Source organism: Ochotona princeps, chromosome 12 (genome assembly GCF_030435755.1).
Source record: "Ochotona princeps isolate mOchPri1 chromosome 12, mOchPri1.hap1, whole genome shotgun sequence".
Taxonomy (NCBI): Eukaryota; Metazoa; Chordata; class Mammalia; order Lagomorpha; family Ochotonidae; genus Ochotona; species Ochotona princeps.
In genome coordinates this window covers 8,175,861-8,190,889 of record NC_080843.1, presented here as the reverse complement: position 1 = coordinate 8,190,889, position 15,029 = coordinate 8,175,861, and the positions used below count along the sequence as shown (strand labels likewise).

Genomic DNA, 15,029 nt, shown 5'->3' with positions numbered 1-15,029 from the left:
ACATTTGAAAAAATAGATATACAATTATAAAGTGAGAATTTACAATCCATTAGTTAATCACCATGCAGAATAATAGGCGGCTATAAATGCTGTTTGCCTAATTAAAATATGTAATGGTAAATTTTATAAATTATTATTTCCATTGTAAATCATTGTTTAGCAAACTTTTGCAGGGTAGTGATACACTTGGAATTAAATTCATATTTCTTCTTTAAAGTTTGTGCTAGCATCTCATACAATTTAAAAGTTAGCATACAGTGATAGACATACAATATCTGTATGTATATGAATGTATACATTTGTATATTGCTAACTGGATATCATTGTATAATATACATAGCTTCTATTTGAACTTTCATGAGTTGCAACGATAGTTATGACTTATGAATGCAGTATTTCAGAAGTTTGGGTTGACACTGAACACTCTCAGATTTGCATTTGCCATACAGTAATTTTATCCAAATATTCTATGTCATATGACCATGTCACTAATATTTACTTTGGAAAAAAACAATTTTGAAGAGAAGTAGACATTATTAGTATTACCTGGAAATAGGTGAATTGAGAATGATAGAGATCTGGATACACGTGCAGGGTAGTTCCAATGACAAGCAGCAGTTCAAATTTGTGGAGAGATGAACTAATGTAGCCGGAAAATCCCAAGCACCATATCTTCAGGAGTGCCTCCAAATCAAAGAGTACTGTGAAAGCCACCTGCAGGAACAGACGCAGTGACCTGGCAATCCAGACCATAATTCACTTCAAGTTATTTCATGTGCTTGTCAGCCACTATGATCACATATGCTGAGGAGCACATACAACCAACTGTCACATTTTACTTAAAATGGATCCAAAACGCCTCAACCAGAACCTCAGAGAGCGATGTGACTGCAGTAGAAAAATGTTAATATTTTGAATGCTTGCAAGTGGTATTGTTTCATTCTAACTACTATTGCATATAATTTGAAGGCAATTGGTGTTTATATAATTGTTGCACATATTGCATTTTTAGTATAAATTATACTCACAACTCACAATAAAGATTAAATTTCTATAATGCACATGGCATATTGCAAGATAATGACATGTATTACCATAACCAAACCAAAATAAAAAGTTAAAATGTTATCAGTCTTTCATGCTTTGGGCTGAATGATAAGCAGAAATATTAAGATCTTATACCAAGCAATTTGTGTGTGTGCACACATAAGTGTATATAATATTATTATTAAAAAGTAATAGCATTGCTATATCATCAGACTCCATTTTTTATTATCCAACATAAATACTGTGAATTTGCTCTTTGGAAAACAGCCACTTCACATTTTTTTCCTTCATTGGCTCTATGAGCAAGAGTTCTCATTCTTTTTTTTTTTAACATTTTATAATTTTTGTTATCATTTTATGATATAGTCCCATAGGCTCCTGGCATTTCCCTTATCCCCTCCCCAATTCTCTCCCCCCACCTAGTTCCTCTATATCATTATTAAAATATAGTTCTTCATACACAGTCATATGTCCATCATTGCGGGCATGGACAATGGCAGAGAGTCCAGCATCCTATTGTCAACATATAGCACACAGTTTCATTGCAAGTCCATCTTTGTCTGGAAGTAGAAATGCATACTACATTGTATCCTGACATCTGGATGTTAGTCTCCATTTCCCAGCTACTGTATATCCCCTTAAATGAAAAGTCAAAATACAAAATCAACAATAAAAAGAAAAATAGAAATTTACAATGCCATTAAGTTAAATGACATGTTATTAGATATGACAGTCTCCATTACACAGCTACTATACATCCCCTTAAATGAAAAGCCACACAACAAAATCAACATCAGGGAGAAAAAAGAAATTAACACCATGAAGTTAAATAATATGCTACAAAATGCCTACTGTGCAGTTGATGAGATAAAAATCAAGAACCTTCTTGAAGAAAATGATGCTGCCGTATGATCTACGAGTCATTGAATGATTTAATCAGAAGAAAGTGTTTTGAAGAGATGAAACTAACAGAAAACAACAAAATCCAGGCAATATAGTTTCTGCTGATTTTTGCTGGTGAAGTGTGTCTCTTCTAGACAATAAACAGATGTTTTGTTTTTTAATGCAGTCTACTAATCTATGTTTGGTTGAGCTTAAGCCATTTACATTCAGAATTTAACATGTATGGATGATACTTTGGTCCTGTCATTTTAGGAATGGGTTGTTCATTGATTTAGTCCTCTGTTGTCATTTTAGTGGGATGTTCTTCCCATTTGCCTTTGGTTTTGGTGGGTGCTATTTCTCTTCTCCGTGAAGAGAACATCTTGAAGTATCATTTGTAGGACAGGTTTGGAAGAGGCAAATTGTTTTAACTTTTCTTTGTTTCGTTTTCAAAGACAAAAGAAGTTCTCATTCTTTAAAGAAGGCTGTAACTGGAATTAAAATGTGCAACGCAGGATTAACTTGCAATTAAAGAGCAGAGGGACAAGTGTTGGGATTAGTCCTAATGTATCCCTCTAAGAAGACATCACACAGTTTTGTGAAGGCAGGAATAAAACAGTTTGCTGCTTTTTCTCGAGGTCAGTATTGCATATGAGAAGGAAGTTTTAGTTCTAGCAGCTTAAGAAAAAGAAGATTAAAAGTCATGCAGCTAGTTACTTTAGATGTAAAGAGGAAGTTAGCATTAATTATCAAAGCTTCTTTTCCTGTGGATTTCTAGTTACTTTTTACTTCTAATTGGCATTTCCCTTCTATTAAAAAAAAAAAGCAAGTAATGCATGCTGACTCCCAAACAGTCTGAAGTGCAAATGAGGGTGTGGTCAGCTGCGTGCCCACCTTCCTCAGACGGTGTGCTAACCTCTTTGGGCATCCTTCCTCCAGCAATCTGCTCAGCCTCCTGCACACCTGCAGGTGCCTGAGGAGGCCCGGCTCTTTATCTGCCTCTCTGTAACTTGCTTTGCCCACTCAATGCCAATCATAGACGTACCTTCTCTTTCATCTTTTTCTTTGGTTATCAGCTGCACAGATTCTCTTACGGCGCTCACTGTGTATTTACTGCTAACGTCGTCATTGCCAGAGGCTTTGGAGGGGCACCGGCGAGATGGTTACGCATGTTCTCCTGCAAAAACAGGGCAGCAGCAGCGGCCCTCGACTGAGGATTTTAAAAGGAGAAGCAGATTTGCAAACGTGGGCTTGCTGGGGCAAAGAAAAGACTTGCTGTTTTTACTTTTTAGCAAGTGTTATGAGATTATTTTCAAAATACTGCAATACAACATTTGCATTCTGGCAACACAGGAAGCCTCTCCAGCCACCAGCCCAAGGCAGCACCAACAGAACCAAGCTTGCCAGTTGTTCTTCAGTTGTTCTTACATGCATTGCTCATGTAGGTTTAAGTTCTATTTTAAATAACTGAGTTTTGCTGTTGATAACCTTGCCAATATTCGACGGAGCTGTTTCTTCTTTCACACCTCTACCAAGTGCACACTGCCTGTAACACCTTCACTATCCCACTCCCCATGGACCTTAAATTCTGTTTGCGTTTGCACAGTGAATGCAAAATTGTGTTCCAGTTTCTGGAAATATAATTACCTCGCCCTTTCCCAAGGATCTTTGTGGACATGTTTATTATAATCTTCTTCTGTGGAGGTTCAATGGCCTGGTGCCTTACCCCTCCACACACCCAAGATCCAGGCCCATTGAAGTGTCCAGGCCTAGTCCAACATCACGCCAGAACAGTGTGCTGACTTGGAGCTCTCCTCTCTGTCCTCACCCCTCCCAGAACCAAGCACATGAAGAAATCCCCAGGTTCATTCCACCTGTCTCGAGGTGAGTTCCCATGTCCCCACATACCTCCTGGTGCTATGTCCCTAAGATTCCCCTCAACCCAAACCTGCATCCTCAGGCCCCCGTGAGTGCCCACCGCCTCCCCCTGGCTGGTGCACCAGTGCTACAGCATGGTGGTGGGCCACCACCTCACATATCTTTTCTTTATACATAAGAAGATAAAATATTTTTGTCCTTCCCCAAACAGAAATCAATATCACTCCTTTGGAAGAGTCTTCAGCCTCTGCTGACAATGCCTACTCAGGAGCTGGTGTTCAGTCTAGTGCCTGAGTGTTCATTCCAGCTCTGACTCCCGACTCCAGCTGCCTGCCAATGGGCTCATGCAGCCAATCTGTCCGACCTAGACTCTGTTCCCACACCTGGACTTTGGCCTCAGCCAGCCCTAACCAAATTAGGGAATTTGGGGTGGGTGGGATGGCTAACCAACAGACAAGGGAGCTCTTACTCTCTCAATCTGCCTTTTAAATATACACATAGAGTAGTTATCCAATAGGTATACATGGTTTGACATCACCATAGCAATTTCATATTCTCTGGAATACATGTAGTGTGAATTCTTTGAATATTATATGCCATTGTTCATATTCCTGAAATTTTATATCATGATTATGGACTCAATATGTTCTGTAGCAAATTCTTTGCCTTAAGAAAATGAACACTAATGAAATGTAGTAGAAGGAGTCATTATTCAAGGAAACTTTAGTATATTTGTTTTCAGCACAGCACACATCTTGTGAAGGGATTTTTTAAAAAGTGTTAAGCGTGAGAAGTCTGTTCAAAATGCATGTCACCCAAAAGACCCTGTAATTGGACTTGTGAGTGCAGCAGGTAAAACAACAATATGATTGCCAAATTTCTGCAGCTAAGGAGAAGACAACTGAAAGGAAAATGACATGCTTAATATAAATGGAACAATGGAAATTGCTCTGCCCTTTTAATGCAATGAATAATGTATGAACATTTATAGGTGACAAATTATAAATGAGCTGATTGTGCCAGGCAGGTCTGTGAAGACAAAATAGAAGAGATTCCTCCCATATAGGAAAAGATATTTGAAATCTTTTACCTGAGATTTGTGTTACAGTCTCTATTTCATGATTTCAAAGAAACACAATAGATATTCATGAGAAAATGAATGCATTTTTATCACAAAAGGAGATCAGAGGACAGAAATCTCAAGAAACTCAGTTCAGTTAACCTCATTCTCCTAAATAAAATTCAGATTCAATAACACCATAAAAGCTTACCTGAATCGCTCGATAGCCACCTTCACCCTGCTCACCCTCTAAGGTGAACTATCAGAATTCTACAAAGAACAGACTTTGAAATGGATGAGTCAATAGATGAGACTTTATTACTGTAGCACCTCCAAATTACCAAACACTGTCCTACATTGTTATAAAAAGTTTTTGCAATAAAAATGGCTCTTCTATATAACTCCATTTTAAGCAATATTTACCATGCTCCTGGTAGAATTAACACCATTAAAATGCCTGTAATACCAAAAGTACCATGCAGATTCAATGTGATTCTAATATTCTCAGTAATAGAAAAGATGATACAAAAATTCATCTGCAAACACCAAAGACCACCAATAGCCAAAATTACTCTGAATAATAAAAATAAAGCTGGAGTAGTCACCATTCTAGACTTAAGACACGCAACAGGGCAGTATCTGATACTGGCAGAGAAATAGAGATTAACGAAATAGAATAGAAACCCCAAAAGCAAGCCCAGACATATCCAGCAAGCTAATCTTTGACAAAAGAACTGAAAATAATCCAGCAAAAAAGTTTGGTCTCTTCAGAAAATGCTGTTGGGATGATTGAATATCAGCCTGCAAAAGTAAGAGTGAAGACTCCAACTTTTCACTTGGCTCAAAAATCAACTCTAAGTGGATCAAGGACCTAAAGCTGATCCCAGAAACCATCACACTATTAGAGACAACATAGGAAGCACTATGTAAGATATAGGCATATGCAAAAACTTCTTAGGAAGGTTACCAAAAGCACAGGCAGTCTAAGCCGAAATAAACAAATGGGACTATGTCAAACTAAGTAGCTTCTGTACAGTGAAAGAAACAATCAACAGTGAAGAGGCAACCGACAGAACGAAAGAAAATCTTTGCACACTACACAACCAGTAGGAGACGAATATCCAGGATTTACAAAGAGTGCAAGAAACTCAACATTAGCAAATAAATAACACTGTGAAGAAATGGGCAAAGGAAATGAACATTTTCAAAAGAATAAATTCAAATGAGCAATAAATACATCAAAAAAAATGCTCAGCTTCCCTAGCTATTAGGGAAATACGAATGAAAACCACACTGAAGTTCCTAAGGTGATTGGTCTACCTTTGGAAATCTACTAACAAAACATGATAGTCTGACAGCTCTGCTTTTAGATCAAGGATGGTCTCCAATGGAACTGTTTAATTTATCTGGACAATAAGGTGCTGGACTCCCTGCATGGTCCATGCCCGCAATGATGGAATTATGACTGGTTATGAGCTGTACTGCTGTAATAGTATGGAGGAAATCAGTATGGTTGGGAGGGCTCGGGGAAGGATTGGGGGAATCGCAGAGCCTATGGAATTGTGTCATCAAATGAAGTAAAACAAACAAACAAACATGCTGGCTGGATATAGGGAAAAGGTACCCTACCACATTGTTGGTGAGAGTGTAGGCTAGTGCAATCACTATATAATTCAGTATGGAGAGTGCTGAGAGAAAGGAAAATTGATTTATACATATAATCCAGCTATCCTATTCCTGGGAATATATCCAAAGAATATGAACTCTGCATACAAGAAAGTGACCTGCAACCTTGTATTTATAGCAGCAAAATCCACGTTATTAAAGACTTGGAAGCAGAAACCTGACTATTGGAGCCACCATGCCTACTTCCAAGGATCTGCTAGTGGCATAAAACTGGCATACAGAGCCAGAGCTGGGACTCAACGCCAGGTGACCTGACTTTATTTAGCTCAGTATTAGGTGCTGAGCTAAATACCTGCTCTGCCCCTTTTTAAAAATGCTAACCTGTTTATTTTCATCTACCTAAAAGGCAGAGTGGGAAAAAAAAGCAAGATATCTTCTTTCCATTGCTTTACTCCCCAGATATATTAGACAGGGCTGACCCAATCCACTATTAGAGACCAGACTCAACCTGCTCTTCCAAGGGGTAACAGGGACCCAGATAGCTGGGACTTGATCCACTGCCTCGCAGGAAGTGGGACTGGAAGCGGTGTAACAGGGTCTTAAACTGACACTCCAGTGTGTAAGAGCAAGGTAACTTGCTGTCACAATGCCCACTTGTATCTGCTAGTTCACTAAGTAAGTGCCTGTGCCTGCCAGGTTGGGCCAGACCAAAGCCAGGAGTTAGGAAATCCATTTCCAAATGCACAGGGAGAAATCTAAGGCTGTAAGATAATTCAATCATATTCAAATTTATGCTTTTATGTGAACAATGCTTTCATAATAAAACTAATCAAGCAGATCTTCTTACTTTTTCAGATACCAGATATTTTAAAGTATATAGGCTAGCTATACATGATTATCTTGCTTAGTATCACTTACACAGCCATGAGTCCCTGTACATCAATTTTGCTATAGCACATGAAGGAACCTCAAACAGTGTGTGGAAAATGGAATTACTTGTTAAATTTATATGGGTACAAAAATAGCTAAAAAACATGCCTTTTAAAAACATTAACATGCTTTACCAACGAACTTTTTGAAGTATTCTTGAATAGCTTTTGAATTTGGAGCTAGGTTTTAGATAGAAGTTTTTTTTTCGCAACAGGAAAAAATAGACTACAGAAATCACTGGAAATGCAAAGAATCAAATACTAACAAAGTTCACATAAGAACCATTCCAGCACTCCACTAGGCTGTGTCAGATGCTGAAGTGACGGTTAATCTCTAAGCCTACCTGCTATTGATTTGGCATCTTCAGTGCAGCTTGTAACACCTCAGCTGCTAGTGCGATAATCATTGCATTGTCTCTTGATAGCCTTTGTTGATCCCCCACATGTGAACCTGCCTCGTGGATTTTTGTGTGCTTGCTTACACTTAGTAGGAAGCCAGTTTGTCACTTGAGAAAAGACAGCAAGGAAAAGGCAGAGAAAACAGCAAGATCCAGGAAGGAGAAGGTGCCCAGATAACAGAACACGTGGTGGGGAAGGCAGTCCAAGACTGAGAGACAGGAAATGAGGTAGCAACACCGCGGCCACAGCAATAAGAAAGGACAACAGATCAGCTTCAGTCAAAGCTAAGTAATCAATAGACTGAACTTCACTTTGCCCTTGACATAAGCATTCTTCATGGTGTCCCTTCGCACTATCTCCTGGAGCTGCTTACCTCGGCCAGGTAGAACTCATCGTACTGCCTCCTGAAGTTCTCGCCTTTGTAGTAGTTGCTGGCAGCCACAATCACGTCCACGGTCACCATGCTCAGGATGAACATGTGGAATACGGAGGAGCGCATCATTTTCTGGGGACACAAAGCAGATGCACTGTTAACCAGGAAGCAAGCAGACACACTCTCAGCCAGGAAGCCAACCTCGTGGCCATGGGCGTCATCAAGTGTTCTCAGCTGTCAACTGACCACGCCTTTGTCATCTGCTACTGTGTACAAATGTGTTACCAAGCTGGTTGACGGATGTCCCTTACTGATGACAGTGAGCAAAGGGCTCTTTCCCTTTAGACAGCTAACAAATGTCTGGAAGTAGTTTCAGCATTTTTTGCTTTGCTTTGTTTAAAAATATATTTCATTTGTGTATAGCTCACATCTAGATAATATTTTTAAGACTGAACAAGAGTTGGCAGAAAGAGGGAAAGAGAGAGAATGAAAGATGCGGTGAGGGAGAGGAAGAGAGCGATCTTCCATCTGCTGTTTCAATCTCTAAATGCTAGTCACAGCCAGGAATGGGCCAGCAGGAGGCCAGAAGCCAGGAAGTCCCTCTGGGTCTCCCATGTCAGGGATGGAGAACCAGGAACTGGAACCATTACTCTTATTTCTGAGCGTTTGTATTAACAGGAAACTGGATTGGTAGCGGAGGTGGGACTCGAACTAAGGCACTTGAACATGTGATGTGAGCATCCCAAGTGTAACATAACCCACTGCACGAAAGTGCCCACCCTTTATTAGGTACTTTTTTTCCGTAATTTTGACTAAAAGGAGAAAAGCTTTTTGAAAAGCTGATATCAAAAAAACATATTTTATTAAGACAGGAAAAACATTTTGGAAATGAGCTCAAATATAGAAAGTGGAAGAAACCTTAGATTTCTCTCTACATACTGTGTTCCTAAGTATTTATTAGAAATGATGCTACAATGAACAATAATTGATGCTGACAGCATGCTTACAATGTGCCTACAGCTGTTTTGTGTGCTTTACAGAAATCATTTAATTTTCACAGCAGCTCTAAGAAGTTATTCTCATTTTGTAGATAAGGAGATTGATGAGCAACGAAGCTAAATAACTTTCTCACTGTCATACAAGAGTTGAAGATTGACTTGTAGTTTGTATTCAAGTCTAGACCAAGACTACTGCTAACATTGAGATGTGCAAAGACAGTGAAGAGTACTGTAATGGCTACTGTACACTGAATGCTTACTATGTCTCAGGCTATATTTTTTGAATGTTATTTATTTTATCTCTTCTAATTTCCATCATAGCTCTACCTTGTGGAATACATTCATGCTTTACAGAGAATTCAGAGTACAAGTCATTTGTCCAAAGTCACACAAGTCACACACAAGCAAGTATGAAGGCTCTTCAAAAATTTCAGGGAAAACAAAAGTAAAAGACAATTTCATTTTGGTTAAAAAAATACTGAAATCTGTGTATATGCAGGTCTTGATAATATGCATTTTTCATGAACCTCTCAAAGACTCATTGTCCATAGCAGAATTCGGCTTTGTCCCCAAGTCTGTTTAAATTTCATGCTGGTAGGGAAAGAGCACATGTAAATGGGAGGGTAGAAGCTGCAGGCCTGGGATGGCAGGAGGAGCAGAGAGCAGCTGGCCCACGGAAGGGTGCTAGTCACTTAACAGCAAAGCGCTGAGCCTTATCTCTGGTGCAAACGGTCTGGCGTCTAGAGCCATCATGCCCCCTCTTTCGCGGCCTCACTGCATTTCCACGCTTCCTGTTTGTCTGACCTAAAAAATGTTCAGTCTTTGCAGCTGAGAGACCCTCACCAAGAAGTACGTAAGAGTGGGCTAAACACAAAAGCACTGGTGGCTCTGGTCACTGCTGTGTCCTCTATGCCTCTAAATACGTGTTTCATAGACCCTTCTGGTCCACGGACTTGCCCTTAACAGCCTGGGCTATGTGCAAGCTGCTGAAAGGCGGCGACTCCGCCATGCACTGGCTCTTTGGCCCAGGGTAAGTTATATAATCTCTCTGTGCCTCCGTTTTCCCATTAGGAAATTATAGACAATAGCACTCACTCCTAAGGATGATCACTCAAGGAATCAATGTTTGTAAAATACTTAGAACAGCACTTGAGTGTTGAACCTCTTCCATAAAAGATTTGAAGTAACAATAAATGCAACTCTGTGAATCTGGTCATTTTCAGATCAGAAGTAAGAACGTCACTGCCCAAGGTCAAAGAATAAATGATGCTGCATATCCGACTGAGCTCAGAACTAAACCAGATAAACGGCAATGATACAGGGCTGAGAGCTTACGAGATGTCATTGGAAAACCCAAGGCTTCTTGTCACCATGGCTATTGGCGAATCCTCATCCATTCACCACTGGCCTCATTTTATAGGTAATACAAAATCTAATTCCAGAACTGCCAATCAACATATTCATTTGCACACCCACTTACGTGGGGGACTGCTGGTCTTCATCACACAGATCAGCAAAGCAACTGGCAAGTTTCTACCTCGTTAGAATTTTTGCTATTTAGTCTTTTTTGCATTGTGATATTAAATTCTGTAACTATTATTCCTATTCTCCACTCTTCTCAACATTATGTTCTATTAAAAACATTGCAACTGATTTTCATTTTATCTGCATGACAGGAAAGCCACAACCTTCTATTTTTCTTAGCTGTGGATTCATGTCTTACGTAAACTGTTATTACTGAAGGGTCCAAACAAAGCTTTTAGCCATGGCTGTCAAGAAAACTTTTAAATTGGTTTTGTAACTGTCACAGCTTCACTTTGGTGCTGTCATTATAATTAGGTTGCTTTTTTGTCTGAATGTCTACGCGTCCCTGTTGGTGCAGCGGCATTAAAACAATCACTCACAATAGATCCTGATACACTATAGTCACCACACTTAGTTGGATATCTCCAAAGTAATAACTTTTACATATTAAATAAGAATCAAGATGGTAAGTATGTGCAATAGCAGCAGCCCGTAGAGTTTCTGCTATTCACACAGAGCACTTGGGTGCCATTCACTACAGAATTGGTTTGTGTTTTGACTTAGCGGAAGGCAATGGACTTAACCACATTCATTTATACTTAAGTTTTTATCTATTGGGCCATCAAAATCTGTACCTTTAGTTTTAATTTTTTTATAAAAATTAACATCATGCAAAATGTTAGTTAAGTCAGTGCCACTAAATAGTTTATTTTTTCTCTTTTTAGTGCCACTAAATATTATATAACTTGACTTTTCCAATATTGCATTATTTTAACATGGATGTAGAAGCTCTCTGTATATAGGCATTTCTATATCTATTTATCAAGATTCACCATGGGCCCGGCGGCGTGGCCTAGCGGCTAAAGTCCTCGCCTTGAAAGCCCCGGGATCCCATATGGGTGCCAGTTCTAATCCCAGCAGCTCCACTTCCCATCCAGCTCCCTGCTTGTGGCCTGGGAAAGCAGTCGAGGACGGCCCAAAGCTTTGGGACCCTGCACCCGTGTGGGAGACCCGGAAGAGGTTCCTGGTTCCCGGCATCGGATTGGCGCGCACCTGCCCGTTTCAGCTCACTTGGGGAGTGAAACATCGGATGGAAGATCTTCCTCTCTGTCTCTCCTCCTCTCTGTATATCCGGCTTTCCAATAACAATAAAATCTTTAAAAAAAAAAGATTCACCATACATATGCACATATGTGTATTGTATGTATATATAAATATCAATTTACATGTATTCCCATTTATAAATACTTAGTACATGGCTTTTCAGACCCCACATACACATGAATATTTTAATGTTCAATTACAATGTTGTTGCAGTTCAGTTTTTTAATAACATGGATCCATCCTCAACACCTCTTCCAGGTAAGTACTTTTGCTGTTGCTTTGGACGTCTGTCGAAACAGGAATCTCAGAAAGCCACAGATCAAAGCTCAGAGAGTTAGAGTAGTTAGAAAGTTTGGGGCCCAAAATCGAATTTCTCTTGTTCACTATTGGGTGACAGGAATGCACCTGACACATTCTGCATATTAAGAACAAATGAGAAGCAGATTCCTCAGCACGAGTTTGTGGTAGAATAGAAGGTACATGTGTCTGAACACTAGTTTTGAAAGCTAATGACTTACTTACATAAAGTTGTAGGATTGCTGTGTTGTAATGGAATGCCAAATCTGAGGTTTAAACCTTGACATTGTGATTCTCCGTGACATAGTTGTCACATCTCTAGACTGTCTCTTGAGTATATGAGTGAAACTATTTAATATAGTGTATGACCCAAAGCAGATATTTTGCTTCTAATAATTCTTGCTAAAAATGACTCTTGTTGTTACAATATTACTATTTCAGAAGCCACCTCTTGGATTAAAGGTAGAGATATGATTTATTTGGTTATTTATTGGGAAAGCTAGGAAATGCAACGAGAAATCAGGTGCAAGAGATAACGACTCTTAAATGGAAAAATGAAAGTTCATAAAACTTTCCAAAAAACTCCAGGGTGATTTCCTTTTCTGGTGGTAAAAATATTGCAGAATCTCTCAGGCATTTCAATTTCTCATGTGCTTATTTCTGGAAAATTGTGCCTTTAAGATTTTGAAAACTCTGTAGACAAATACCCAACAGGCCAAAAAGATAGCTTTGGACACCACAATAAATTCAAATTAGTATACACCAGGCATGTGCTAGAGTACAGCCATATACTAAAAGTTGTGTTTAAACTGGGCTTCAAATTGATCAAATCTGCAGAAAAGTGCAATTGCCAAGGAAATTTTTTGAAGCCATCTTGCATCTGAGCTGTGGGCACAAGAGCAGGAACATAATGTAAAAGAGCAAACATATAAATCCTAAAATAAGTGTCTAATTTGCAGGGGCGCAACTTTGCTCCTCTTATTTAGAAGATATCTGAGTAGTTATTCTCCCACGAGTATAGTCAGGAATTCTGTGCAACACAAGGGCTTTATGTCCAAAACAGAATGTTTACGTTAATCCCGAAAGCAAAGCCACCGGGTATTCTTAGAGAGTCTGACCTTAGCCAGTCCTGGGACTGCCGAGACAGAAGAAAACCCTGAAATAATTCTCCACCAATGCAGAGAGAGTGACACCCGAGGACAGTCTAGCAACTGCCACGTCCTACGCGTGGCTCATTGTCTTTCTTGGAAAAGGAGGCTGACCAAAGGAATCTGGAACATTTGGAAGTCAAGTGGTTGGATGGAGAAAGAGGCTGTCACCACAACTGTCCTCTCTTGCCAGGGTGAATGTGACTCTACGCTAGAAGAGTTGGGCCAGAGGCTGCATTATACGTTGACCAAAATGTGACATTGCTGTTAGAAAAATCATTTTAAAAAGGCATTGCTATTGGTACTTTACAATCTTCAGATCCTCACTCTACACACACACAGAGGCATGCTTTTAAAAAGAACCATTGGCCTAGGCTGCCACTAGGTAGAATTATGATGTGAAGTCGGTGGTTATATTAAAATATCTTTAGTCTATGCAGTAGAGCCTACTAGCCTCTAACAGAATCCACCTTCCTGCATATAGAATCCTCCATAGTGGGGACTTAAGATTCAGTCTCTGTCATGTTGATCACAGATGTGACGGGAGCAAAGGTGAAGTGAGTGGACACTGGGGACATACCTGTGTTAGGACTTATTTTTGTTGTTGTTAGAAGCCTGAGGCCCCACAGCTCTGCCTGGTGCAGGTAGCTACAGGTCCTGTCATTACCTTCACCTCATATCACATCTCAGCCTGGAAGTAGGCCACAGGTGCATCAGTGAACTCAACTGTGAATAGCCAAGACAGGTTCACAGTAGCTGGGCTTGTTTTCTGATCCATAAATTCACAAGCAAATAGTGGTGTCTTTTAAGCCGCCATGTTTTAGGACTGCTATTTGTTTAGCAAATACGAATATGCTCAGTAGTCTTGTTTCCTCACCCCAGGAACAGAGCTAAATAACATCACTCATCAGTCCCCAAAGCGGGAGATGCTTGCACCAGGATGGGGGATCTTATCACTAGGATGGAAATGGAAGTGACATTCACTTTGAGGCTGGGTATGCCATCCCTGTTTGGGGTGAGAGGGAGGGAGGCGAATGTCATTATCTTAGCATTGTACCTCTGCGATAACAGTAAAAGCTTGGTGCTTCAGATGGACATATCAACAGAAATTTGCAAGCAGAAAATTGCGCTACTATGTTGACACACAACCAAGTACACATGCATCTGCCATCCCTAATGAAGGGGTGTGGGAGTGCAGGCTCCCAGTGGCATGCTGCAGGTACAAGTGCATTTCCCCCAGTTTCATATTCAGTAGTGTTGTTTGGTAACTTGAAATTGGCCTTGCTGGAAGTGATCACACCACAGAAACTAGCATATTCAGACAGGACTCTCCCCACTTCAAACTGGTTAACACACTGCTTCCCCGGCATGGCAAAGAAGCATTGGTTTGCCCTGGGGTCATTGTAAACTCCCATCCTAACCATAAACATTGATTCTCATGGGGAGAGGGGCCATTTATTGACTTTTATTTAAAGGAGATTTACCTTGACAGTCTAGGCTGGACCAGCTATCTCTATATGTAAGAATATAAGGAATCCCATTTTTCCATGTGTCCTGATGTCAGGACACTCTAGGCTTGATGCCTTGTTAACCACTGACAGCACACAAAGCACTTCTTGGCACTAAGGACTGTGATGAAGACTATCTGGCTCTGGACACAACTGTTGAAACAAGGGTTAGTTATGACAGAACAGTTCGTGTTATCTGTCCAATAAAGCCATCTGTATGACATGATTCAAACCATGTGTATTCTGTTTATGAAAG

The 15,029-nt window shown here is 39.9% G+C and overlaps 1 protein-coding gene across 2 annotated transcripts in view; it reads right to left on the bottom strand.

Annotated features, from left to right (window-relative positions):
- The window catches only part of NALCN (sodium leak channel, non-selective), a 258,521-nt gene that overhangs the window by 147,841 nt on the left and 95,651 nt on the right, over window positions 1-15,029 (bottom strand). For both annotated transcript variants that reach the window (XM_004577371.4, XM_058670621.1), the window contains 2 exons: window positions 8,195-8,326; window positions 547-714 (listed from right to left, as the gene is read on the bottom strand). In XM_004577371.4, the coding sequence (XP_004577428.2) occupies window positions 547-714; window positions 8,195-8,326 (300 nt within the window). The remainder of the gene's footprint in view (window positions 1-546; window positions 715-8,194; window positions 8,327-15,029) is intronic.